The 26,392-nt window shown below is 41.1% G+C and overlaps 1 protein-coding gene across 2 annotated transcripts in view; it reads right to left on the reverse strand.

The window, feature by feature from the left end:
• The window catches only part of M1AP (meiosis 1 associated protein), a 90,391-nt gene that overhangs the window by 12,110 nt on the left and 51,889 nt on the right, over positions 1-26,392 (reverse strand). For both annotated transcript variants that reach the window (XM_012452157.3, XM_064377846.1), the window contains exons 4-6: positions 11,637-11,810; positions 6,339-6,501; positions 5,128-5,269 (exon numbers count right to left, since the gene is read on the reverse strand). In XM_012452157.3, coding sequence (XP_012307580.1) covers positions 5,128-5,269; positions 6,339-6,501; positions 11,637-11,810 — 479 coding nt within the window. The remainder of the gene's footprint in view (positions 1-5,127; positions 5,270-6,338; positions 6,502-11,636; positions 11,811-26,392) is intronic.

Here is a 26,392-nt window from a genome sequence, read left to right on the forward strand (position 1 = left end):
CTGATAGTACTTCCATATATGCCATTTGTGCAGAGACTAAGCCACATAGGGGCCACTAAATTTGTTAGGGTTACAAATAGATGAATATACCAATGACTAGTGAGGTTAAGCATGTTGCCTAAGTTCACATAGTTGGGAAATAAAAAAAGCTGTCTGGAACCTAAGGGCATCTGATTCTACAGTCCAGGATATTCTTGGACAATACAAATTATATTTTACCACAATATATTAGAAAACTGCCTTGCATTGACTCCTCCAAAAAGAAAAGTAAGAAAGGGGGGGAATTTCTACTCTGGACCTAAATTTGATCAAAGCCTAGGAGTGGGGAAGTGGTAGAAAAGGCACTATGTCAATCTGGAGATTGGGTAGTCAAATTATTTCTTAGACTTTAACCTAAAACATAGGATCATATATTTAAAAACCTACTCGAAATATGCTTTTCTCCAGAAAGAAACAGCTTACAAAGGAAATTGGAGAGCTCTCATTCAAGAAGTACTATTTGAGCTTGGTCTTTCAGGATAGGGTAGTATTTGAACACACAGAGATGAGAGAAAGGTCAACATGAGCAAAGTCTCAAAGGTGAAAAAATTTAAGGTATGTATATTAATTGGGTTGGAGTGTGTGGTACATGAAGGGGAATAATGGGAGATAAGATGGGACCTTGAATATTAGGCTAAGGAATATGGACTTTATGGATAAACAATAGTAAGCCACAAAGTATTTTTAAGCTGAATAGTGGCAGAATCAGTGCCGCATTTCCAGAAGATTAATCTGTTGGCAGTACTTAAAATGGAATAGGAAGGAGAAGCACTAAAAGCATTGAGACAAGTTGAAAGATTGTTGCAGTATTAAAGGAAAGGTTAAAAGGGCTTGAACTAGGATAGTGATAACAGGTGCAACAGGGATAAAACAGGCAAGGTTTAATTCCCTATTGAGTGCTGATACACAGAAAAACATGTGATAAGGAAATGCTTCAAAGAGATTAAGCTGGTGCCAATGTGCAGGGAAAGCCGAAAGAGGGAGAGCTTGGAGGCCGGGAAGCTAGTTAGGAGTTTACTGAAGAAGTCTTGGTGAGACAAGCAGTGGGAACAGGAAGTAAAGGAGAGTTACAACTCATGTTATGAGTGGAAAATTGATGTGATTAGTGATGAAGTAGGTGTGAAGGGTGAGACGGCTGAAAGTGACTGAGGTTTCAAGCCTGGGTGACTAGACAATGGCAGTGCTGCTATTAACAGAAAGGCAGAAGTTAGAATGAGAAGTTGGCTGGAGGGGAACATCACAATGTGAAACAGAAGGCAAGAGAGTTAAATAGGGAACTGATTTGAAATCAGATTTTTAAAGAACATATGAAAAAGGTATATAAAAGAATAGAAAACCAAAGAAGGAGTTAAAGCAGCATGGCAAACTTGTAAAAATAGGCTTAGGAAGGTTAAAACCTAAATAAGTCCTGTCACACTTAAAAATATTTGTTGTTGAATGGATGAGCTGAAGTTTGTGAAAAGTTTTTCCTCTGTAATATAATGCCATTCAGGATTTTTGCTGCCTTGGAGAAAATGTCATGTGAAAAGTAAGAAGGAGCCAGGTGCAGTGGCTCACGCCTGTAATTCCAACACTTTGGGAGGCCGAGGAGGGCGGATCACGAGGTCAAGAGATCAAGATCATCCTGGCCGATATGGTGAAACCCCGTCTCTACTAAAATATAAAAATTAGCTGGGCGTGGTGACGTGCGTCTGTAGTCCCAGCTACTCGGGAGGCTGAGGCAGGAGAATTGCTTGAACCCGGGAGGCGGAGGTTGCAGTGAGCCGAGATCATGCCTGGTGCCTGGCAACAGAGCAAGACTCTGTCTCAAAAAAAAAAAAAAAAAAAAAAAAAAAAAGAGCCAGGCACGGTGGCCTGTAATTCTAGCACTTTGGGAGGCTGAGGTGGGTGGATCACCTGAGGTCAAGAGTTCAAGACCAGCCTTGCCATCATGGTGAAACCCCATCTTATAAAATGAAAAAAAAAAAAGAAAGAAAAGTGAGAAGGAAGAGGTATTTACACACTGTTTTGCTTCTCTCTTTTCCAGAACAGGAAAGTGGTCTTTAGTCTAGATGAAGTGGACCAAGCATAGTAAAGAAAACAGCTCAAGATGGGTAAGCAGCTATTATGAGTAATGTGCCACTTTAAGTGAGTTCAAGTCTGCTGAAGTACAGAAGCATGGGGTGTAATTGAAGAGAGAATCAGCTTCAGCGTTATAGTCTGTATTTATCTGGCTATATCCAGAGTAGGGAATTTAGCAAAGAATTTAAAAACATGGGCTTTGTAGTCAACAGAACTAGGTTTAAATTCTTGTTTTATTTTCTTTCTTTCTCCACTCCCGCCCCCGCCACCCCCAGATAGGGGCTCTCTCTGTCACCCAGGCTGGAGTGCAGTGGCACTATCATGGCTCACTGCAGCCTTGAACTCTTGGGCTCAAGCGATCCTTCCGCCTCAGACTCCCGAGTAGCTGGGACTACAGGCGTGAGTCACTGCTACTGGCTAATTTCTTAATTTTTAATAGAGACAGGGTCTTGCTCTGTCGCCCAGGCTAGTCTTGAATTCCTAGGCTCAAGTAATCCTTGTGCCTCGGCCTCCTAAAATGTTGGGATTACAGGTGTGAGCCGGGTCCTCAAATTCTGACTAGGCTACTTTGGTAGCTGTGTGATCTTTGGTAACTCACTTGGTCTTTTTAGGCCTCAGCCTCCTCTATCTGCAAAAGTTGGAAATAACAATCCTAACTTCACAGGGCATTGTGAGGATTAAATGAGGTAAAGTATGCAAAACACTTGGTTAAGTGACTACCACTTAGTAAATGCTCCAAAATATGGGTATCTATTAGTGACAGGTCAACTACATCCCTATGCTTTTCCATGAGAGAAAACTAATAAAGAAGAGGTCTCTTCATCCCTACAACAGTGCTTGGCACACAATGGTCAGTAAATACTTGATAAATAAATAGATAAATACAGATCTTCAAACCCTGAGTTTAGTGGCAGGGAGACTCTAATCTTGTGTATGTAAGCCAGGATGGAAGGGAATACTTTTTACTATCTTTATTATTATTATTTTTTGAGACAGGGTCCTGCTTTGTTGCCCAGGCTGGAGTGCATTGGTGCAATCTTGGTTCACTGTAACCTCCGCCTCCTGGGTTCAAGTGATTCTCATGTCTCAGCCTCGCAAGTAGCTAGGATTACAGGCACATGGCACTATTTCTAGCTAATTTTTGTATTTTTAGTAGCATTGGGATTTTACCATGTTGGCCAGGCTGGTCTTGAACTCCTGGCCTCAAGTGATCTGCCTGCCTTGGCCTCCCAAAGTGCTGGGATTACATGTGTGAGCCACCACACCACACCAGGTTACAGTTCCTATAACCTTTCCCTTACTTAGGACATTTGGGTTGTTTCTGATTTTTCACTATTGTAAATAACACTGAGATGAACATGCTGGTACATATGTCTTCACTCCCTTTCCTGACTGTTTTCTTGGGCTACATTCCCAGCAAAAGTTAAGGACATAATTTTTTCCAGAAAATTTCCACCATCTCTAGCAGTGTATTAAAATGTCAATGTATGTTTAAAATATAAAATATTGTAAGAATGTATTGAAGCCACCTGGGAGAAATTCCTCCCAAGTGATGTATCATCTCAGATTCTGAGGAACTGGGTTGAGCAAATAGTAAACTGAGCTGTTGGGTACTAACAGTCACAACCGTCTGTCATCTCTGCTCTGCAAAGACAGGAGATGGGTGTTCTTCAGACAGGAAACAGGAACTCAGTGGGTGGACCTAAAAGGGAGTGTGGGCTTTGAAACAGGAAAAAAAATGCTTCTGATAGTGAAAGAGACTCATTGCTGTGCTGTCCTGATCATCCTACTAGGTCAAACATTTATTCCATATCTGTCCTTGCATTCTATTTGCAGTTGTTTTAATTTTGCTTTCTAAGTGTTGTGTAATTTTGCTTTCTAAGTGTTGTATTAGTTTCATGTGACTGCTGTTATTTTTTCTATTTCAGGGAATGATATCCATCTAGTTGTTCAAGTCAGAAACCAGGCAGTTATTTGATACTTCCTCTTTCTTACTCCCTGTATCCAATCTCTCAACCAAGTTTTGACAATTCTGTCTCCAGAATATTTCTACACTTGGTCATAGCCAAAAGGCCAAGAAGCAATTCTAAAATATTTCTCTAATTGGTTTGCTCATCTCATCTTGGCTTGCATTGTTCTAGTCCAAGCCACCATTTTCTCTTGTCTAGTCTATTTTCATGTTTCCATTTTTGCTTCTGCAAGTTCATTTAAAAAACTTAAATAGATGATATTTCTTCTGATTTGTTTCCATAAGTCCAAAGTCCTTAATTTGGCCTACAAAGCTTTGTACTATTTGAGCCCTGCTCACTTCTCCAACCCTACTTTTTGTCACTCTCTCCCTTCCTCCCTGTTTCAGTCACAATGGCTTTTCCGTTCTTGATTTTTCTCTCAGCTCTTTCCAGCCTTAGGGTCTTTGCACATACCTTTTGCTGCACCTGGAATGCTCTTCCTGCAACCTTTCGCCTGGTTAATTCTCACTTTTCTTGTAGGTCTTAGTCACTTCTATCAACAGGCTTTCTTATAGCAGCCTCTTCTTTTCCTTCATAAACTTCCCATAATTAAGAATATATACATTTCTGTTTCTTCCATCAGAGAGTGGGTTTCTTGAGGTCATAGGTAATGTTTTTTAGGTCACTACGGAATATATATCTAGGGTTTGACACAATGTCTGGCACAGACTAAGTGCTCATTTAAATGAACCGTAATGTCTATCACAGTGTTAGGAAGTAAGTAGGTTTTAAAATACAGGTACTTATGGAAAATTCCCTGTTGCCATTTAAATGTTATGCTTACAAATTGGGGATTTTCAAGTTTAGTATTGTACAACTCAATTAGGGAATTATTCTCTATAGCATGAAACCAACAAAAGGCAAGTCATATTTACTCTAAATTTCAGGGTATTTCCAGTTTTTTCTGTCTTCTTGAGGGTTAAGGCAGGTTTAGGATTAGGCAGAGTTGTTCGCTGCTTTTCTGTGGTTGGTATTTTAAAATAATAATTCTTTTTCACCTGGGGACATGGGTACTCACCAGCAGGCTGTGACACAAAGCATGGAAATGTTGCTGATTTGTCTCCAGCTCATCCCAGTCCAGTTGCCAACAGCTTGTAGGTCTGAGGATGAATGGGAGTCCATATGTCAATGACTCGCAGAGCCCGCTAGATTTTAAAGCCCTAGGAAGAGAAAATTACAGTGAAAGACTCCTTAGTGATATCTAGAACCTCTACCTAGATCCATTTCAATTCAGCTTAACTCTAAGATGCTATTGTGAAAGCTTTTAGATTAGGGTCTGTGAACTATACATCTTTTTATGGCCAGCATCAGGCATAGTATCTAACACACAGAGGATTGTCAAAGTTCGGGAACCTGTGCATGTGCATAGTGGTAGGAACTGGGAAGAGTTGAAGTGGTCTCTGCCATCATTGCTAATTCATTGCTGTTCTTCTTCTTTTTTTTTTTTTTAGACAAAGGCTTGCTCTGTTACCCAGGCTGGAGTGCAGTGGTCCAATTATAGCTCACTTCAGCCTTGAACTCTTGGGCTCAAGCAGTTCTCCTGCCTTAGCTTCCCAGAGTGCTGGGATTATAGGCATAAGCCACTGTGCCAGGCCTGCTAATTCTATCCTACAATTGGTTCCCATGGAAGAAGGAATTCTAGTACTTAGATTAATGGGAGATGAATTCTAGTACTTAGATAAATCTAGTACTTAAATAAATTCTAGTACTTAGATAAATAGTACTTAATTCTAGTACTTAAGTGCTAGAAAGAGCACTTAATTCTAGTACTTATGTGCTAGAAATAGTACTAAATTCTAGTACTTAAGTACTAGATAAATGGGAGGAGACAGGAGTAGACATAGGATTTACTTAGTACTAGACTAAGTACTACGTCTAAGACCACTTACTCCTTGAAGGTTGCATCTCTGTTCTGATGCCTAAACAAAGTAGTTATTCAGTAAACATTTGCTGAATGGATAAACACCTTATCAATGAGTCAAAAGAAAAACAATCCTCATGCAGACCTCAGATTGTGCTACTGCAATACTTCTCCCACCATCTGCACATTTGGCCTCCACATGCTGAGTAGCCTGACTTTGCTTCTTCATGTCATAGCTGTAACTGCTACTTTGGAACTGACTCTTGCTGGCCTGACACTTTAGAGATACCATCTATTTCTGGATTTCCTAGCCACAGAATCACAAGAATAGCATTTGCATGGACTGGGGAGGGTCCTTTGGACCATACTTGATAACCTGGAGCTTGTAATGAGAGGCCGATGACTGGGAAGCCATCTGGTAGAGTGTGCTGAAGTCTCCTTTGGGGTCATCCATTCTCAAGGAACCGTCAGCTGTGCCAGGGAGTAGGGATGGGCTGAGCAGTCGCTCTTGGAGATCACATTTCAGGCACACTACAATAAAAGCAGCATTGGAGGAAGGAGTGTGGGTCATAAGTTACCTTAGGCTATGCCATTAAGAGACAACATCTGGTACCCATTCCATCTCTACCAGGCAAGCAAGGGATAGGAGGAGGCAGGAGAGTGGAAAGAGGAAAGCCTGACTGGTTTGGGAAGGGAGAGCAGGTCTGGAACCTATAGTATCTCTATAGCGCTACATAATAGTTAACTTATTTTCAAGGGTCTGATGTGATTTTTATTTGTTTTACTTCTGGGCTGGCTGAGCAGTTGTCTCATAGTGAGATATCTGGCTTGTGATCCACTCTGAGGAACATGCATCTTCTGTGGAGGAGGTAGCTAATACCAAAATATGCAGAGGCCCTTTGGCAATCACAGAAGGAAATCTTGCTGCTTCCTTGAGGCTAAGGCTTGGCAACAGTGCAGGTCAGATGAAGGAAGAGCAGGAAAGCAGAAGTCAGGCAGTCATATGACTGCTACTGTTTCTTTGTGGGCTAGTTCAGGGACATTCGGGGTGGGGGAAAGGAGTAAGTTCCTGAAATAGTTTATTTTTTAATTCCCCAAAGAAACATGAGTTTAGGACCTTCTGGGCCTTGGAGCATCACAACAGCATCAGACAACAGTTCTGAGGAGTGCTTAGGCTAGGTAGGAGTTACTCATCTAGGTATTATACTCTTCTGTATTAAGCTTCTGTTCCAGTAGGTAACCGCATATGCCACAGTTTCCGATGTTCTGTTGCACAAGCTTGAATCCTTAATATTACAAAGTTCTTCAATAAAACGTATACCTGGTTTGAATACTGATAACAAACTTGTGAATATACGAATGTTGAGTACTTCTGAGAAGGCTGGTAGTTGATGCTAGTGACTTGTGAAGTGACTGTACTAACTGCAACATAAGGTAAAAACATAGAAACAACATAGAAAAAAATATAGTGGCAGAATAGATGTCAGATCCAGCTGGCCCTCCTGGGCCACATGATTAAGACCTAGACATTAATTCTGGGTAAGATGGCCCTCAGCCAGACATGTCCCAGAGCCCAGGAAGTCAGTAGGAGGGACTTTGCCTAGGACTCCAGCTTCCTCTCATTTCCTCTGTGCTTGACTTCTCCATTTCTGGTCCTGGGGCTTTAGGACTGGACAATTGTGTTCATCTGGCTGAGGTTTTCATTCTGGTTGCAGTAAGATTCATCTAGGGCAACAGTCCTCAACCGTTTTGGAATTAGGGACCAGTTTAATACAAGACGATTTTTCCATGAAATGGTGGGGGATGGTTTTGGGATGAAACCATTCCTCCTTAGATCATCAGGCTTAGATCATTAGTTAGATTCTCATAAGGAGTGCACAACCTAGATCCCTTGCATGCATAGTTCACAATAGGGTTTGGGCTCCTATGAGAATCTAATGACGCAGCCCATCTGATAGGAGACGGAGCTCAGATGGTAATGCTCACTCACCTGCTGTTCACCTCCTGCTAATCCAGTTCCTAACAGGGCCCAACAGGGTTGCGGACTCCTGAACTAGGGAACTTGAAAAAGATACTGATGTCTGGGCCCTACCCCAGACCAATTAAATCAGGGTCTCTGGGGGTAAAGCCCTGACACTGGTATTTTTTTTTTTTAGTAAGTTCCCCATGTGATTCTTATTGCAGCCCTGGTTAAGAACTACCCAAACTATGGTCTCAGCAGAGTGTCCCAAAGCTGGGAAAGCTATTTTAGCAGGGCTTGAATCTAGAACCAGGTGTGCTTCTCCCACCCAGAGCCCAGATACAGATGTGGCAGACCCCAAACCTAAGAACAATAAAAGAAACTCATGTGTGGTCTGTCAGAGGAAGGCCCTTCTAAGGGACACACCTAGATACGGGGTGAAGGGCCCTAGGCAGTCAAAGAGGCTGGTAGCATCAGGTAGAGAACCTTGTAAGAAGGAGTCAGAGTGAACATCTGAGATGCATGCCCCAAAGAGTTTAGAGGAGGAAAGCTTGGGGTTTTGGTTTTCTTTCATTTTTTTGTAGTGAGCCATAGTCCAGAAATCTACAGGTGTGGCAATACATCAATTTTTAAAGTTATAACGACAGCATAATCTTTATTGTGGTTGTTTAAAATCTCAGGTGGGTCACATCTACCCTAGAAGAGGCCTAAGGTCCCTAGACCTCATTCCAGCTGTCCTAAATATCTGGATTCCAGTGAAGACCTCCCCAGCAGAAAATCTGACTACAGTCTAGATCTAAGTTCCACTGTGCATCCTGAAGATCTACAGATTTCTCAAAAAAATGGTTATAGATGGAGATAAATATTCTGGCTCTGACCCTGGTGCTGAAAGCTTTGGAAAGAGAGAGGGGAAGTCAGATAAATTCTGATTAGCATCATAAGCAAATGCCATGCAATAGTGGAAGAAAGGCTGGTTATAGGAGTTCCTGGCCTCTGAGGGCCCCAGCCCTCCTAATGAAAGAAGTGAATCTCTAGCCCCTTTGTTCAGAATTGCTCAGTACAAGGCAGGTTAGTATAGTAGATAAAGGCCCAGGTTCTGGAGGAAGATAGACCTGGGTGTATGGACATTGTCCGGGCTGAGAGTGTCAAGTACACAAAATACAGATTTCTGATCTTAAGGGTTAAGAGTGGGCCCTGTTGCCTGGCTTCAAATCCTAGCTCTGCTACTAATATTCTGTGCAGCCCTGAGAAGTGTGTTTAATTTCTCTAAGTCTCAGTTTTCTCATATGTAAAATGGGAGTAATATTGTATTTAATTGATTCTAAGACACATTTTTTTTTCCATCTCTACATGTGTCTTACAATTGCCATTGGCCATGCAGGCACTCTAAGTCCTTACTTACTACTTTAACCTAAAAGAGCTCTCTCAATATAAGTAAAATAATAGTTCTAAGTGACAAGAAAGAGCTGTGTAATGTTCAATGGGCAATGTTTTCTTTCTTTTTTAAGAAAATCTGTATTATAAAGAATTTTTTTTAATTTTTGAAATTTTTATTTATTTATTTTTTTAGAGACAGAGTCTTAACTCTGTTGCCCAGGCTGAAGTTCAGTGACTCCATCACGGGGTCACTGCAACCTTAAACTCCTGGGTACAAGTGATCCTCTTGCCTCAGTCTCCTGAGTAGCTGAGACTACAGGTGCATGCCACCGTGCCTGGCTCATTTTTTATTTTTATTTTTTGTAGAGACAGGTCTATGTTGCACAGGCTGTTACTAACTCCTGGCTTCAAGGGATCCTTCCACCTTTGCCTCCCAGAATGCTGACATTACAGGAGTGAGCCACTGTACCTAGTCTGTTTTCCTTCTTACTGGTACATAAAATAGTGGTATATCTTATAACTGACAGCATCTTAGATTCAATGACATATGGTAACAGCACTGTCTCATAGTGTTGTGTGAAGATAAAATGGGATACTGGAAGAAATGGAGTTAATTTAGTGCTTAGCACAGAGGAAGAGCTCAATAATGTTAGCTATATGCTAGCTTCTGTATAAAGTTGCTAGCTGCCTTAAATAGGGAAAATGGATAAGTGAATTCCAGAGGATAGGAAAAGGAGAAATTGGTATTATCAACCTTGGATGAAAGGGGTGGAAAAGAGGTTCTGGGAAGAATATTTTACACAAAGAAAAGCCAGATTAAAATCAAGTTAAGTTGGCAAAGCCATCCTGGGCACTAGGTTGAAATTGGGGAGAGAAGAAGAGACTTGATGGCCATCCCAAGACAGAAAGGGTCTTGGAAAGCCTTAATCCTGTGTAGTAACACCTCCAAAAAGCCCTTCCCTATCCTGAAGAAACAATGGTCATAAAGAGTTTTATAATAGCTGAGGAAAAGGAACATATATAAAAACTCAAATAAGGGCTGGGCGCCGTGGCTCACGCCTGTGATCCCAGCACTTTGGGAGGCCGAGGTGGGTGAATCACGAGGTCAAGAGATCGAGACCATCCTGGTCAACATGGTGAAACCCCGTCTCCACTAAAAAATACAAAAAATTAGCTGGGCATGGTGGCGCGTGCCTGTAATCCCAGCTACTCAGGAGGCTGAGGCAGGAGAATTGCCTGAACCCAGGAGGCGGAGGTTGCGGTGAGCCGAGATTGCGCCATTGCACTCCAGCCTGGGTAACAAGAGCGAAACTCCGTCTCAAAAAAAAAAAAAAACTCAAATATACTGCTAGTGGCCAAGAAAGAGCTTTCAAAGGAGGCAGTAACCCCAATGAGTTGTGTCAAAGTCTAGGAGAAGGGCTTTGGTAAACATCACGTTCAATCCAGTCTTCAACCGTCAATGATCTCTGTAGCCACTAGCATTATCAGTATTCTGTTCAATGAGAAAGATGGGTACAAACTCCCACCCCTAAAGAAGACATACTTTGGTAATTTCTCTTTGGAGCTGGTCCTTGAGGACTCAGCTTTCCCAACCTCATTGTGGCTGATTAGACTGATGGGTAGGCCCATCTGCAGGCCTGGCCGCCCCAGGTCCTGCCTGAGCCAGCCTTCGGAGGAGATGGGAGAATGGAAATGGTCTTATTCTTACCATCTAGAGGGACCTGGAATGAAGTATAATTTCCAGGCAGAACAGTATCCAGAGTCTCTTTGGCATGCCCAGAACACTGGATTGATCTCTCAGTTTCAGTAATTGCCTGAACTGCTTTGTGAACATGGTTTTGGGCCACTGGTTGTCCTCCCTGGGGTGTATTTCTTTAGTTTTCCCCCATTTGTTGCCTCCCTAGTGAGATCTTTGTTTAACCTTGGTTCTCTTCCTCTTGCCACAGGCACTATTGATATTGTTGAGGTAGCAGCATGCTCTCAATTATAATGCCAATAATATTTACCACATTAAAAATGAGAATATTGAGAAATGTGATTCATTGTGTTCTTATGTAGTCTAGCCAATTTCCCATCATTGAGGTGTCTGAGACTTTGCCCCTAAACTAACTGGCCCTTGCTGGTTGGGCTTAATTAGGTTCAGCTTTCTAACCATGACTGCTTCCTAGAACTTCTCTTCTTATTCCTCATGCTTATACTGGACAGCCTCATCCAATCCTCTTCCAGTCCCTAAACCTCAACCATGCTGTATTCCACAGACTCACCAATCTAGAGCCCTGATCCCAGATAAGAATAATCATAGTCTATATATCTTTTGGGGGTTATGTACTTGGATTATCTCTGGCTCTGGAAATGTTGCTGAAACACTGTGAAGAAAGAAGAAGATGAATTTGTTCTTGGTCTGTTCCACTGTTATGTAGCCAGGCTTTGAAAAATATCTCCATGCTGATGATATCATTGTCTATAGTCTGAAGGTCAATGTCAGTTCCTGGAATAGAACTCTCTGCAAAAGAAAGGGAAATAAAGTGTTCACTTTGATAGTAAATTTTGAATAATGTAAAACTTTAAATACATTCATCTTTTCTTATTTGAGATGGGGTCTCATTATGTCACCCAGGCTGGAGTACAGTGGCGGTTCATACATGCAATCATTGCTCACTGTAGCCTCCAAATGCCTGGGCTCTAGCAATCCTCCTGCCTCAGCCTCCTGAGTAGCTGGGACTATAAGCACTCACTATCATGCCTAACTAATTTTATAAAAAACTTTTTTTAACAGATGAGGTCTCTCTATGTTGCTCAGGCTGGTCTCTAACTCTTGGCCTCAAAGCAATCTTTTTGTCTTAGCCTCCCGAGTAGCTGGGAATAGCTGGGATTATAGGCACTTGTCACTGGCCTGGCTTCCATACCCATTTTTTGATCCATTGACTGTACCTCTAGACATCTAGCCTAGACACATTCTTGAGTAGTACACAAAGAGACATATGCAAAGATGTTTGATACAGCATTGCTGTAATAACAATCAAAACCCCAAACAGGAAGCAATTCAAATCCCCTCAATAGGGAAATGTTTAGATAAATTATGGCACACTCAAACTATAAAATATTATGTATTTGTTAATAAAGTAAAGCTGAATGTACTCACATGAAAAACTAGGAGATAGTAAGTAAATAAAGGAAGTTGTAGAACAGATATAACATGATCCCATTTATATAAAAATAAAACTATCTGCCTAAGTACATATATATGTATGTATGTAAATGCATTTTACAAAGCTCTGGAAAGCTATCATCAAACTGTTAACAGTGGATAGGAAGTGGAAATAGCGTGAGGTTCTGAGATATTTTTCCTTTTCACTATTCATACTTCTATACTGTTTGAATTTTACTGGAGTCCTGTATTTCTTGTGTTAAAAAAGAATTCTAGGTTGGACATAGTGGCTCACACCTGTAACCCCAGCACTTTGGGAGGATGAGGTGGGTGGATCACTTGAGCTCAGGAGTTAGAGACCAGCCTGGCCAACATGGTGAAATCCCATCTCTACTAAAAATACAAAAATTAGCCAGGCGTGGTGGCAGGTGCCTGTAATCCCAGCTACGTGGGAGGCTGAGGCATGAGAATCGCTTGAACCTGGGAGGTGGAGGTTACAGTGAGCCAAGATTGGGCCACTTGCACTCCATCCTGGGCGACTCCATCTCATAAATAAGTTAAATAAATAAATAAATAATAAAACATGAGAGAAAGACATTAACCCACTGTAAAAACAAACAAAAAACCCAAAGCATTCTAGAATATAAAAACAACCAAAAATTATACAGCAATGCAAATTACTTAGTTTAACAAAGGGGACTTCAGCTTCATGTTGTTATTTAAAAAAAAAAGTTTTTTGAGATGGAGTCTTGCTCTGTCACCCAGATTAGAGTGTAGTGGTTTAATCTTGGCTCACTGCAACCTTCACCTCCTAGGTTGAAGCAATTCTGCTACCTCAGCTTCCTGAGTAGCTGGGATTACAGGCACCTGCCGCTGTGTCTGGCTAATTTTTGTATTTTTAGTAGAGATGGGGTTTCAGCATGTTGGTCAGGCTGGTCTCAAACTCCTGACCTCGTGATCCACCCACCTCGGCCTCCCAAAGTGCTGGGATTACAGGCGTGAGCCACCACGCCTGGCCTCATGTTGTTATTTTACAGTGAAAATGTGTTCTATTACTACTTGTTATAAAAAATGAATTTAAAAAAGCTAAAAGAAAAAAAGATGAATTTTTGGGTATCCCCTTACAGTAGAAAACCAAGCCTGTAGCATCAGTCATTGGCATACTGTATCTCACAAGTGTTTAGCAGCAAAGAGGATGGGAGAGGTCTGGTAGAGTGTGATTTAATTACAAATCTGAATGAATGGAGCTGGGTAGGTGGGGTAATGAGGCTTTGCTGGTGTACTTCCAGTTTCAGGCAACACTAACTAAGGAATTGGGGTCTGGGTCTGCAGGTAAAGGTCATCAGTGAAAGCCAAATATGAGGTGGTGGAAGAAGCACAGAGGAAATAAGAGAAGAGCTAGAAAAGAACTGAGGAGGAACCCTACTTTCTTTGCTTCATCAGGAGGGATCTCTGAAATACTTTTACAAAGGGCCTAAGAAAAACCAGTTGCTCCAATGAATTAGCTTCTGTGTATGACTCATGGACCCCAGGGAGAAGGCTGGATTATTTCTAGAACGACATTCCTGAGGACAAGTTTGCAGAGGTGGTAGACTCTTCACAGGGAACAAAGGGGCTTCAGTCCAACATACTTGTTCCAACATAGGGGAACTGTGGTGAGAAATGACTTCATGTCATATTTAACAATTTATCCTGTGGCCCTAAAGGGGCACCAAATGCATTTCTCTATGGCTAGAATGATGAAAACTCTGCCATCTTCCATGAATAGTTATGAGGATTCATTAGTTAACTAGTTAGTTATTTCATTCATTCCATTAGATATATCTGACACGCTGTGCCCTTATGAAGTTTATAAAGCAACATGAATCTTGACCATTTTTCCCCAAACTCTCATCTGCCTCATTATGTTTTAGGGTACTACTGTGATATATATAAAGTCATCGCCAAAAAAACATTTCTTGTAAGTAAACAGAAATGTCTTTTTAAAAAATAATGTGAATTTTATTTTGTCACAGGCAAAACGAGAAGTAATTTAATTTTTCTAAGCCTGAAGCCTGCACTTTGATTTGAGTAACAAATGTGAAAATGACTGAGCAGCTTCTCTTCAGTGAGGCAAAACAGTTCTTAAAACATAAAGTGGCAGCTACTAAATGCAATCGAGGCCAGGCATGGTGGCTCATGCTATGTAGTCCCATCTACTTTGGAGTCTGAGGCAGGAGGATAGCTTGAGCCCAAAAGTTCAAGACCTACCTGGTTAACATAGTGAGGCAGTGTCTCAGTTGCAAAAAGAAAGAAAGAAAAAAAAAAAGAAATAGAATTGAGCAAAGGAGCTAAGAAAGTGGAGAAGGTAAAATTGCTTAGCATTGAAATGACAGAATTTTGGGAAAAAGAAATGTGTTTCTTTTCTTCTCCCCAGGGAAAGGGTAGATGATGAGACACTCTTACCACAGGCAATGTGAGGGAACAATGCAAAGCCACCTCCCATCAAGAATCTGGAAGTAAGGAAAATAAAGATTTCCTTAGAGAGTTAAGCAATAAAATCCACGCAGAATGGTGAGGCCAGTGAAAAAGTTACCCTAAGAAGGGAGAATGGCTTATTGCCCAGAGCAAGATTTGGCTGTAGCCTTATTGATGGTATTGGCATATCTTTTTTTTTTTTTTTTTTTGAGACAGGGTCTCACTCTTTTGCCCATGTTGGAGTGTAGTGGTGCAATTTCAGTTCTCTGCAACCTCCACCTCCTGGGCTCAAGTGATTCTCCTGCCTCAGCCTCCTAAGTAGCTGAGAGTACAGGTGTAAGCCACCACATCTGGCTAATTTTTGTATTTTTTTTAGAGATGGAGTTTTACCATGTTGCTCAGGGTGGTCTCAAACTCCCGAGCTCAAGTAATCCATCTGTCTCGACTTCCCAAAATGCTAGGATTACAGGTGTGAGCCATCCTGCTAGGCCTATATTGGCATATCTAAAGAATGAATGTGTCTGTTGGAAGGGGATAGGGTTGGCCAGAAATGCAGCACAGAGAAGGGGAACAACATGGGCATGGGCTGGCAGTGCCCATCCAAGTGCAGCTCAGAGAAGGCATGCAGACTCAGTGATGTTTCCCAGTGGCAGGGATGTGTTTGTCAAGTCTCTGCTCTTTTTGGTGATTATGGTTATGGTTCGCCCTCTAAAACATTCTGCTTTATCCTTTAGTCTTGAGCTTAAGACAGTGTGAGTCTTTAAAAGGGTGCTGTGCTGGCAAAATTAACTTTCTGATCCTGCAAATCTAAAGAACCAGGCTTGAAGCAAAGCTTCTCTATGGAGGAAAATGTCAGGTGGTTAGGTCCTCCTGGCAGGCAGCCAGCCAGGCAGCAGTCTTCCCTCCTGTCACCCATCGATGTTCTGATATTCTTTTCTAACTTCTTAACCTACATGTTCTTGGAAGAGCCATGGAGCACAACTGCTTTCTTGAAAAAGTTCTCATATAATCTCCATAGAGGCACTGTGTTTCAGGTTTGAGCTTTCAGTTTTGCAGTTTCAGAAGGGAGTGCGCACTTTCTCCGGGGCCGACTTACATTATCCAAACTAGGGACTTTCGTGTAAACCAGAACATTTTAGAGCCTACACTTTCCATTTTCTCTGTCACTGGTCTAGGTATTCATTTCCTTGTGCCTGGATTATGGCAGTAGCTTCTTAACTGTGCTAGCAAACTCCATTTCTTCCCCTCCATTACTTATTATTACTACTACCAGTTACTTTTTCTGAAACATGGTTTCATCAGACCCCTCCTTTGCTCAAGAGCACACACTGCCTTCTTGCTGTCACTCACTCATCCTGTATCACTTGGTACCACTCATTATTCTACAAGTACCCTATCCTTCCCTTCCTTTTTGATGGCTCAGACTATTTCCTCCTCATCACTACCTGGGATCCTATATTGCCATCCTTGAAGACCGAGTTCAAATGCCACCTCCTTCATGAAGTCTGCCATTATGGTATTCCCTCCATTATTAGAGTCCCATAGCTCTTGGTTTACATTTGTAATATAGTTCACATTACATTTTACCTTGGTAATATTGTTATTTGGGAATACATTTGATCTCTCTCATTTAAATGTAAATTAAAAGGTAGGAATTGTTTCTTTTCACTTTTATCCTCCCTATCAGTGCCTTGCACGGAGCTGAAGCTTAGCAAATGCCTGAGTTGAACAGTAGCTCCTTCCTCCTCAGCTCTCATTACTTTTTCCTGTAACTCTTGAGCTTCCTCTAAGTTAGTCTTCTTGCCACATGACTTCCTTCCTTCCTTAGTAGTTTCATTACTGTCGGCCCATGGCCTGTACCTCTTCCAGAATTCAACTTAGGACTGACTTTGTCCAAGAAGTTACGCTTAATTTTATCCTCCCTTACCTAGAGTTATTTGTCACCCCTGGGTATCTGTGGGCTTCATTTGGGCAATATTAATCACACTGCTGATTTATTTTTTTTTTGAAGGATTTCCTTCTCTTTTCCTGAGTTTATGAAAGGCTTATTAATGGAAAGACCAGGGTTTGCCTTGTGGCTTAAAAGTTGTTAGCTATGTGATTTTGGGCAAAGTGGAGTAGTATAACCTATTTCTTAGTGAAGCACTGCAAAGTGAGATGATTATCTATAAATGGCATGAGGTAGGTCCAACAAATATAATTTTCTTCCTTTTCTCTCATCCACAAAATGATTAACTCTTATAGGATAATAATATGTTTTCCTGTTTTAAAGTTTTTTTTTTTCCCCTTGGTCACTGCTTTCTCCCGCAACTACCATACACATAGAACACCAACAACTAGTACACATTGTATTCCTCACAAATACACCTAAATGTGTTAAATCTGGGGATCAGGGAGGAGACTTCTCAGATGTTGAAAAGCAGTTCCCTCACTGGCTGGGGAGAAAGGTATCGGTGCACTGGATGAACGGGTCACACCAATGGCATGAAATGGAAAGGTCACAGGAGTGTAACAGGGCCCTTAGTGTCTGGATAGTTAAAGCAGTGAGGAAGCCCAAGCTGCAGCCAGCATTCACATTGTTTTCGGACTTATCCTGCCCTCCTGTGGCCACAATGGGAAAAAACTAAGAAAGTCAAATGATTGAAGATTAGGTAATACCTGAAGTAGACCCTCTCAGAAAAAGCCTTAGAATACGGTTACAAAATTAAAGTGTATTTAAAATGGGAGACAGACATACATGCATATATAATGGCTGTATTTCTCTCTTCACGTAAAATGTCAAAAGTAGAGGCCCAGGAAAAGGTGGTCTTGCCTAGTCCTTCACATCTTCCCCCATCCCACAGGGCCCCAACCTCTAGGCCTGAACTGTTCCTTTCCGAATGACATTCATTAGGCCTGTATTTGGGTGTCATGGATGGGCTTCAGACATTCTGAGAACCCCTTGAAATTATATACAATTCATCTGCACATGCATAGATGTATTTTGTTGGGGTAGGAGAAGGGGGAAAGCCCCTAGCTTTTATCAGATTCTCAAAAGAGCTCCATGACCCCAAAAAGGTCAAGAACCACTACAGAGACTATGGAGTCATAGAAGCTTAGATTGCCTGGGTCAGTTTACAATTAGCTGTCTACTCTCTGAATACAGGATTGCTACAGGATGTTAACAACTAGGGTTAGTAATCACAGCAGATAAAGCTTACTCAGGAACCGCGGTGCAGCATCATCCAACCATTGTCTTGAAATCAACACAACATGAGGATAATCTAACAGTTCACAACGGTGAGGCAGTCGAGCTTGTCTTTCAAAGCTCATTTGCCTCATTTGTGGAAGTGATGCTTAATCCCTAGAGAAAGGAGAAGCCTCTTGAAAAGAGGTGGCAGGGGTGGTGGTAGTGGTTATCGTCATACGAACTCAGTGTAGAGAGGTGAGTGCAGGAATGGACCTAGTGGTGACTATCTTCCTGGAGCCCCAGTCTATAAAAAGGATTAAAACATCACCATGACTATAATGAGACAGAGAAAATTTATATCCCAGTACGCGTCTCAGAGGGAGAACAGCTGTCACTCATTCATTCATTTGCTTAGTCATTCATTCATTTAATTTGGCATTCAAGCACTTATTAGTTTACTGCCTTTTATGAGCCAGGCACTTATTGGTGTCATCAAGAGACAAATTGCCTGCTTTTGTGGCTTACATTCTTGTGAGAGAACAGATAATAAGCAAGCAAATAAAACAGAATGCAATTTCAGATAATGATAGATACCATGAAGAAAAATGAAGGTGTGTGTTCTTTTGTGTGTGTGTGTGCGTGTGTGTGTGTGTGTGCATGCGTGTGAATTTTTAGCTTGGCTGGCCAGAGAAGTATTCTCTAAGAAGGTGACAGTTGAACAGAAACTTGAATGAAGTGAAGTGAGTCATAAAAACATTTGTGGGAAGATTGTTTCTTGTAGAGAGATGAGCAAGTTCAAAGGTCTTGAGGTGGGAATGAGCTCGGTGTGTTGGGGGATTAGCCAGAAGACTAAAGTAGAATGAAAAAGGAAGTGAGGATGAGCTAATAAGCTGCTGGGGTGAAGGACAAGACCCTTAAAGTGGCACACTCCTGTATCAACAGGGGTCACTACACTTGCTTTGAAGAAGGGTGGGTTTCATTATTGCAATTAGGTATTGGTCAGGAAGTATGCAAGAGTGGGGCAGAGTAAAGCAAGCTCCTTTTTCTTTTTTTCTTTGTAGCTCTTAGTTCCTAAACAATTGCTGAATTTGAATTTTAAAAACATTTGTTTGAAGGTGTGCCCAGGCTATCAGCTTGCGCGAGGTGCCACACGTTCCAGTCCAGGCTTACCGCTTATGCTTTCCTGTTGTGTGGTGCTGGCAGGCAGTAGGGAAGGAGGGAAGAGGAATCTGGGAGTTTCATGAGCAGAGCCCAAGCAGAGATCCTTCAGCTTGTAGTGGACATGCCTCTTTCCCAGCCCTGCTCAGCTACCCAGGGAATTCTATTGTTAGCAGTTGTCCACACATCTGCCCTCATTAAGCTAGTATAGTCTTAGGCAGGCTGAAAAAAATAATTGACTGTTAACTAAAGAACACAACAGCTCTTTAGTAAACTAAAGAACACAATGAATGATTTATATTTGGCTCACAACGGATGATTTATATTAGGGGTGACCAATCTTTTGGCTTCCTTGGGCCACACTGGAAGAAGAAGAATTGTCTTGGGCCACATACAAAATGCACGAACACTGATGATAGCTGATGATCTAAAAAAAAAAAAAAAAAAAAATCGCAAAAAAAAAAATCTTATAATGTTTTAAGAAGGTTTACAAATTTGGGTTGGGTTGCATTTAAAGCTGTCCTGGGCTGCATGCGGCCTGTAGGCAGTAGGCTGGACAAACTTGATTTACATCATTTCTGACTAGGGAATGGTGGGCTTTGTCTATTTGGGCTGCTATCACAAAATACCATAAATCAGTGGCTTATAAGGAACAGAAATATATTTCTCACCATTTTGTAGGCTGGGAAGTCCTAGATCAAGGTGCTGGCAGATTTAATGTCTGGGGAGGACCTGTTTTTGGTTGATAAATGGCCCCTTCTCACTGTGTCCTCATATGGTGGAGGGGGCAAACAAACTCCTTAGGGAACATTTTATAAAGGCACTAATCCCATTCGGGAGGACTCTGCCCTCCCTCCTGACCCAAACCACCATTCAACAGCCCCACTTCTTAATACTGTCTCATTGGTGATTAGGTTTCAAAGATGAATTTGGGCAGGGGGGATACAACATTTAGACCACAGCAGACTCCCTTAGCTTTATGATAAGTCCTAATACTACAATTTCAAATATAGTATTTCAGCCTTTAGTAAATAGATGAGTTGGGTAAGAAAACATTTCCAGAGCAATTATTTTGGCTGGGAGAGTAGCCTTTTTAGAATCTCTTTTTCTTAGGGTTGTGTGTTTCTAAGAGGGCAGAAGTAGGGACTGCCCTATGAGAGAAGCTGCACATCCCCTCACCTCTGGAGTCATGGAAGTGTTCCCCGATTGCCAATCCTGCTTTGAGTTGAGTGACTTGCTCTGCCCTGGCCAGCCCAGAGAGATGTTGCAGGTACAGGAGAGAAGGGCCCTGGTTAGGGCAGGGTATACATACCTCTGGCACCAGTTGTAGCACCTTATCCACCTCTGTAACCACAGCACTAGCACAGTGTTTAGCATACAACAGGGGCTCAGTAAATATATTGAACAGAAGAAACTAGCCAGCCAGCTGCTTACTTTCTCTGTGACCTTAGGCCAGTCACTTCATCTCTTTAAGCACAATTTCTCCATCTGTAAAGTGGGAATGATAGTAATACCTAGGCTAAGGGTTTACTTGAATATGAAATAATGACACTTGACTCCTGAAAGCAATTTGTGGACTTTAAAGCACCACACAACTATAAGGGATGACAAAGTATAAAGCTGTCTCCCAGCTGTCTATGTAGTAGATAGGAACATTTTATTCACTAAAAGCCAGTGCCATTTCTTTTGCTGAAAATTTCCTCTTCAATAAAGTATGTGATCCAAGTTGTAAGAAAATATATTTTATCTATAGGTCTCAATGGCTTCATTTTCATTTTATTGGAAAAAATGAAGCTTATATGCAAAAGAGATTGATCACTACTGATTGAGATATTCCAAAGTCTAAAGTATTTTTTGATGTGAGAAACACTAGACTTAGAAGGTATTTAAAAAGTCTTCTTTTTCTACAGAGACTAATTCATATATTCTATAAACCAAAAAGCATTTAATATACATTGCAATGCAAAATTGAAAAGCTGGGAAGAAATGTCATAGGCACTGTGGTCGGGGAGGAGAGCAGGGGAATGGGTTATTTAGGAGAAGTTTGAATGAAGAAGAAAGCAGAGCTAGGAAGGCATTAAATCTTTTGACATGACCCAAGAACCACCCTAAACAGTTTTGCCTCCTTAACACTCAAGGGAACCAAAAGAAAGAGCTGCGGTGAAAATAAAAGAGGAGCCATGAAAGAAAAGACTTACTTGCGGGAGCTAAGTAGAGTAAGAAAAGGCTAAAGAAGACACTGAAATCAAAGAAAGTTCTAAGACATATTCTTTTTTTTTTTTTTTTTTTGAGATGGAGTCTCACTCTGTCTTCCAGGCTAGAGTGCAGTGGTGCGATCTGGGCTCACTGCAACTTCCATCTCCCAGGTTCAAGTGACTGTCCTGCCTCAGCCTCCTGAGAAGCTGGGATTACAGGTGCTTGCCACCATGCCTGGCTAATTTTTGTATTTTTTTTTTTTTTTTTTTGCCAGACCTCCCAAAGCCTTATGTATTAATAACTTCAGATTTGGCTGTATTCAGGGAGACTGTGTCTTTTTTTTTTTTTTTTTTTTTTTTTTTTAGAGAAAGAGAGAGAGACAATAGGAAGGAGGGAAAAGGAAGAGAAAGAGAGAGAGAGAATGGGGAGGAGGGAGAAGGAAAAGAAAGAGGGAGAGAGAATGGGAGTATTGCTTTCTTGCCCAGGCTAGAATGCAATTTAGTAATGGGTATTGAAAACCTCTTTTATACTGATAATTATACTTAATAATGTAGTCAGGAAGGAATAAGGGAAGAAGATAAACAAACAGCCAACCAATATTTAATTTAAACCTATGAAATGCTATGCGATTACTGAGGAGTGATTTACTTCCAATTATATAGTCACCTTTGGAATAGGTGTGAGGTGGTAATGTATGTTTTGTGTATTTGAAGTGGAGAGTTCTATAAATGTTTATTAAGTTTACTTGTTCAGGGTTTGAGTTCAAGTTCTGAATATCCTTGTTAATTTTCTATCTCGTTGATCTATAGAATCATTAGCTCTTCTTGTTGCATTGATCCTTTTGCCATTATGTAATGTCCTTCTTTGCCTCTTTTGATCTTTGTTGCTTTAAAGTCTACTTTATCAGAGGCGAGAATTGCATCTCCTGCTTTTTGTTTATTAGTTTATTTTTACTCTCTGTTTGATTGGTAAATCTTCCTCCTTCTCTCTGAGTCTTTGTGTATTGTTGCATGTAAGATGGGCCCGGATGCAGCATACTGATGGGTTTTGGCTTTTTATCCAATTAAAATATATATAAGTTTAATACCGGTGTTTGATGCTAGCTGGCTGTTTTGCCCATTAGTTGATGTAAATTTTTTATTGTGTTAAAGTTCTTTGCTTTTTGATATATTTTTGGAAAGGCTGATATTGGTTGTTCCTTTATATGTATAGTGCTTCCCTCAGAAGCTCTTGTAAAGCAGGCCTGGTGGTGGTGAACTCTCTAAGTACTTGTTTGTTCGCAAAAGATTTAATTTTTCCTTCGCTCATAAAGCTTAGTTTGGCTGGATAGGAAATTCTGGGTTGAAAGTTCTTTTCTTTAAGGATGTTAAATATTGGTCCCCACTCTTTTCTGGCTTGTAGCGTTTCTGCTGAGAGATCTGCTGTAAGTCTGATAGGTTTCCCTTTATGGGTAACCTGACCTTTCTCTCTGGCTGCCCTTAGTATTTTCTCCTTCATTTCAACCCTAATAAATCTGGCGATTATGTGCCTTGGGGTTGGTCTTCTTGAAGAATATCTTTGTGGTGTTCTCTGTATTACCTGGAGTTGAATATTACCCTGCCTTGTTAGGTTGGGAAAATTTTCCTGAATGATATCCTGAAGAGTATTTTCCAACTTGGATTCATTCTCTTCATCAGATTCAGGTACACCTATCAAACGTAAATTAGGTCTTTTCACATAGTCCCATATTTCCTGGAGACTTTGCTCATTCCTTTTCATCCTTTTTTCTGCATTCTTGTCTTCTCGTTTCATTTCACTGAGCTGGTCCTCGACTTCTGATATCCTTCCTTCTGCTTGATCAATTCGACTGTTTAAACTTGTGCATGCTTCGCGAAGTTCTCGTGTTGTGCTTTTCAGCTCCATCAATTCGCTTATATTCTTCTCTAAATTGTCCATTCTCGTTAACATTTCGTCAAACCTTTTTTCAAGGTTCTTAGTTTCTTTGCATTGGGTTAGAACAAGTTCTTTTAATTCACAGAAGTTTCTTATCACCCACGTTTTGAAACCTGCTTCTGTTATTGGAACACACGTGTAATCTATTAAGCCTTGTTCCATTACTGATGAGGAATTGCAATCCCCTGTAGAGGGAGAGGCATTCTGATTTTGAGTATTCTCTACCTTTTTACGCTGGTTTCTTCCCTTCATTATATATTTGTCCGTCTGTCGTCTTTATAATTACCGACTTTCTAACTGGGTCTCTGACGTCCAACTTGTTGATTCCCTGCGCCGAAATCTGAGCAATCCACTGAGCCGGCCAAAACAGCGGTGTTAAGATTGATGGTGCTTTTCTGCCCGGGAATCTCCGGACTCTGCACCAAGAACTGGCGTGCTAAGGCACCAGCAAAACCGCCACGCCGGCCACAAGAGTCGCCCTGGCGACCCATGGAGCTCCTCCACTGGGAATCTCCTGGTCCGTGAGCAACTAATATTCGTCTGAAAGTGTGGCGTCCTCTCGTTCTTTGCGCTTTCACTGGGAGGTACGTGCCCGAGCTGCTAGTGATCAGCCATCTTGGATCTCTCTCCCTTTTTTTTTTTTTTTTTTTTTAGTAGAGACAGCGTTTTGCTATGTTGGCCAGGCTGGTCTCGAAATCCTGACCTCAAGGGATTTGCCCACCTCAGCCTCCCAAAGTGCTGGGATCACAGGCATAAGCCACAGCGCCTGGCCCTGAGACATAGTCTTAAAAAAAATTCTAGATAGACTGTATAACAGCTTTGCAACAGACTCTGTGTATAAATACACATTTTTGTAGATTTGGAGGTGTATCTTCAGGATATTAGATTCCTAGAAGTGGGGCTGGTGACTTCTCGGGATAGAAGTAAAACACATTTGTAATTTTGTGTTTAAAAAAAATACATGTCAGGTGCGGTGGCTCACACTTGTAATCCCAGCACTTTGGGAGGCTGAGGTGGGTGGATCATCTGAGGTCAGAAGTTTGAGACTAGGCTGGCCAACATGGTGAAACTTTGTCTCTACTAAAAATACAAAAATTAGCCGGGTGTGGTAGCAGGCGCCTGTAATCCCAGCTACTTGGGAGGCTGTGGCAGGAGAATCTCTTGAACCCACGAGGTGGAAATTGCAGTGAGCTGAGACTGAGTCATTGCACTCCAGCCTGGGCAACAAGAGTGAAACTCTGTCTCAAATAAACAAAACAAAACAAAAGTACATATGTAATTTTGTTAGATCTTGCCAAATTTCCCTCCAAAAATGTTGTATCATTGTGCATTTGGCCAGATGTATTTGGAAGTGTAGCTTCAGCAATAGAAGGTGTTTACATGCTTTTTAAACTTTTGCCAATCTAATAATGGATAGGAAATGATATTTTGATGTAGTCTTAATTTCCATTTCTCTAATTATGAATGAGGTTGAACCTATTTTCATATGTTTAAGGACCATTTAAAAATCTGTTTTTGAATTATCTATTCATGACTTTTGTCCATTTTTCTGTTTGTGTTTTTAGTCTTTTTCTTACTCCTAATTTTAAAGTGTTCTTGATATATTAGAGATATTAGTCTCTTTTCCCCCCATGGCATAAATTGCAAATACTTTCTCCTGGTTTTTCAGTTGTCTTTTGACATTGTTTTTGGTACTTTTTGCCATGCCAAAGATTTTTATTTTTGTATAGTTAAATAACTAAATCTTTTCTTTATTATACCTGGATTTTGAATTATAATTAGGTGACCTTTTTCTATGCTGAAATTATAAAGAAATTCACCAATGTTTTCTTTTAATTATTTACATTTAGATCCCTGGTCTATTTGAAATCTTTTCCAGGTGGCTAACCAGTTGTCTCAGCATTACTTTTTGAACATTTCATCTTTGCCTTAGTGACTTGAGATGTGTCCTTTATCCTATGCTAAATTAATATCTATATTTGTGCCTCTTTCTGGACCTTGAATATGTATATAGTTGAGTCCCATATCAATTCTTCCACTGTATTAACTAGTGCTCTAGTGCTAGGTATATGATAGGGCTGATTTCAGATAGAGAAGTGACCATATTGTCCTCTGATTGGGTAGTGGCAATACAAGTCATTTGCCAAGTAAAGCAGTGGTGTCAAACATGTTAGGGGATGGAGAATGAGGAGAGAAGAGTTGAGATTTAATCAGAAGAACTTCTTTTAAGCAACAATTTCTGAGAGAGAGAGAGAGAGAGAGAGAGAGAGAGAGAGAGAGAGAGAGAGATGATGGAGAACTTGAGCTTACTGAGCTGAAGAGAAGGGAGAAAAGGAGGTAAAAAGAAAGAATTAAACTGAAGAAGAGTAAATAAGGGACTATCAGTCTGGCTCGGTTCCAGTACCCAACAAACTGATATTCCTGTAAAAACAGCTATAAACTCAGAACAATATTTATTTTAGTGATTGATTGATTGATTGAGACAGAGTCTCATTCTGTCCCTCAGGCTGGAGTACATTGGTGCAATCTTGGCTCACTGAGACTTCCACCACCCAGACTCAAGCAATTCTTATGCCTCAGCCTCCTGAGTAGCTGGGACTACAGGTGCGCACCATTGCATCTGGCTAAGTTTTGTATTTTTAGTAGAGACGGGGCTTCACCATGTTTGCCAGGCTGGTCTTGAACTCCTGGACTCAAGCGATCTGCCTGTCTCAGCCTCCCAAAGAGCTGAGATTACAGGTGTGAGCCGACACGCCTGGCCTGAATAATATTTAAAAAACCAACTACCTGAAGGCTCTGGAGAGTGAACAAAAGTAGATAGACTTTGGAGAGGAGTTGAAACTTGGAGTAACCAGGTAAACCAGCAAGGAATGAGTTCCCCATTTTTTGCACTTTCTAAGAGTGGCTGCAGTCACAATAGTGTGGAGGCAGCTAAAAATTGGAAAGAAAAGCCTTTGTCTTTCACTAGCATTGCTAGGTTAAGGAGTCTGGGGCAACCAGGACCTTCAAAGAGTGAGGAAGAAAT

The sequence above is a fragment of the Aotus nancymaae genome, unplaced genomic scaffold (genome assembly GCF_030222135.1).
Source record: "Aotus nancymaae isolate 86718 unplaced genomic scaffold, 86718_ANA_hifiasm-v0.15.2.pri h1tg000017l, whole genome shotgun sequence".
Lineage (NCBI taxonomy): Eukaryota > Metazoa > Chordata > Mammalia > Primates > Aotidae > Aotus > Aotus nancymaae.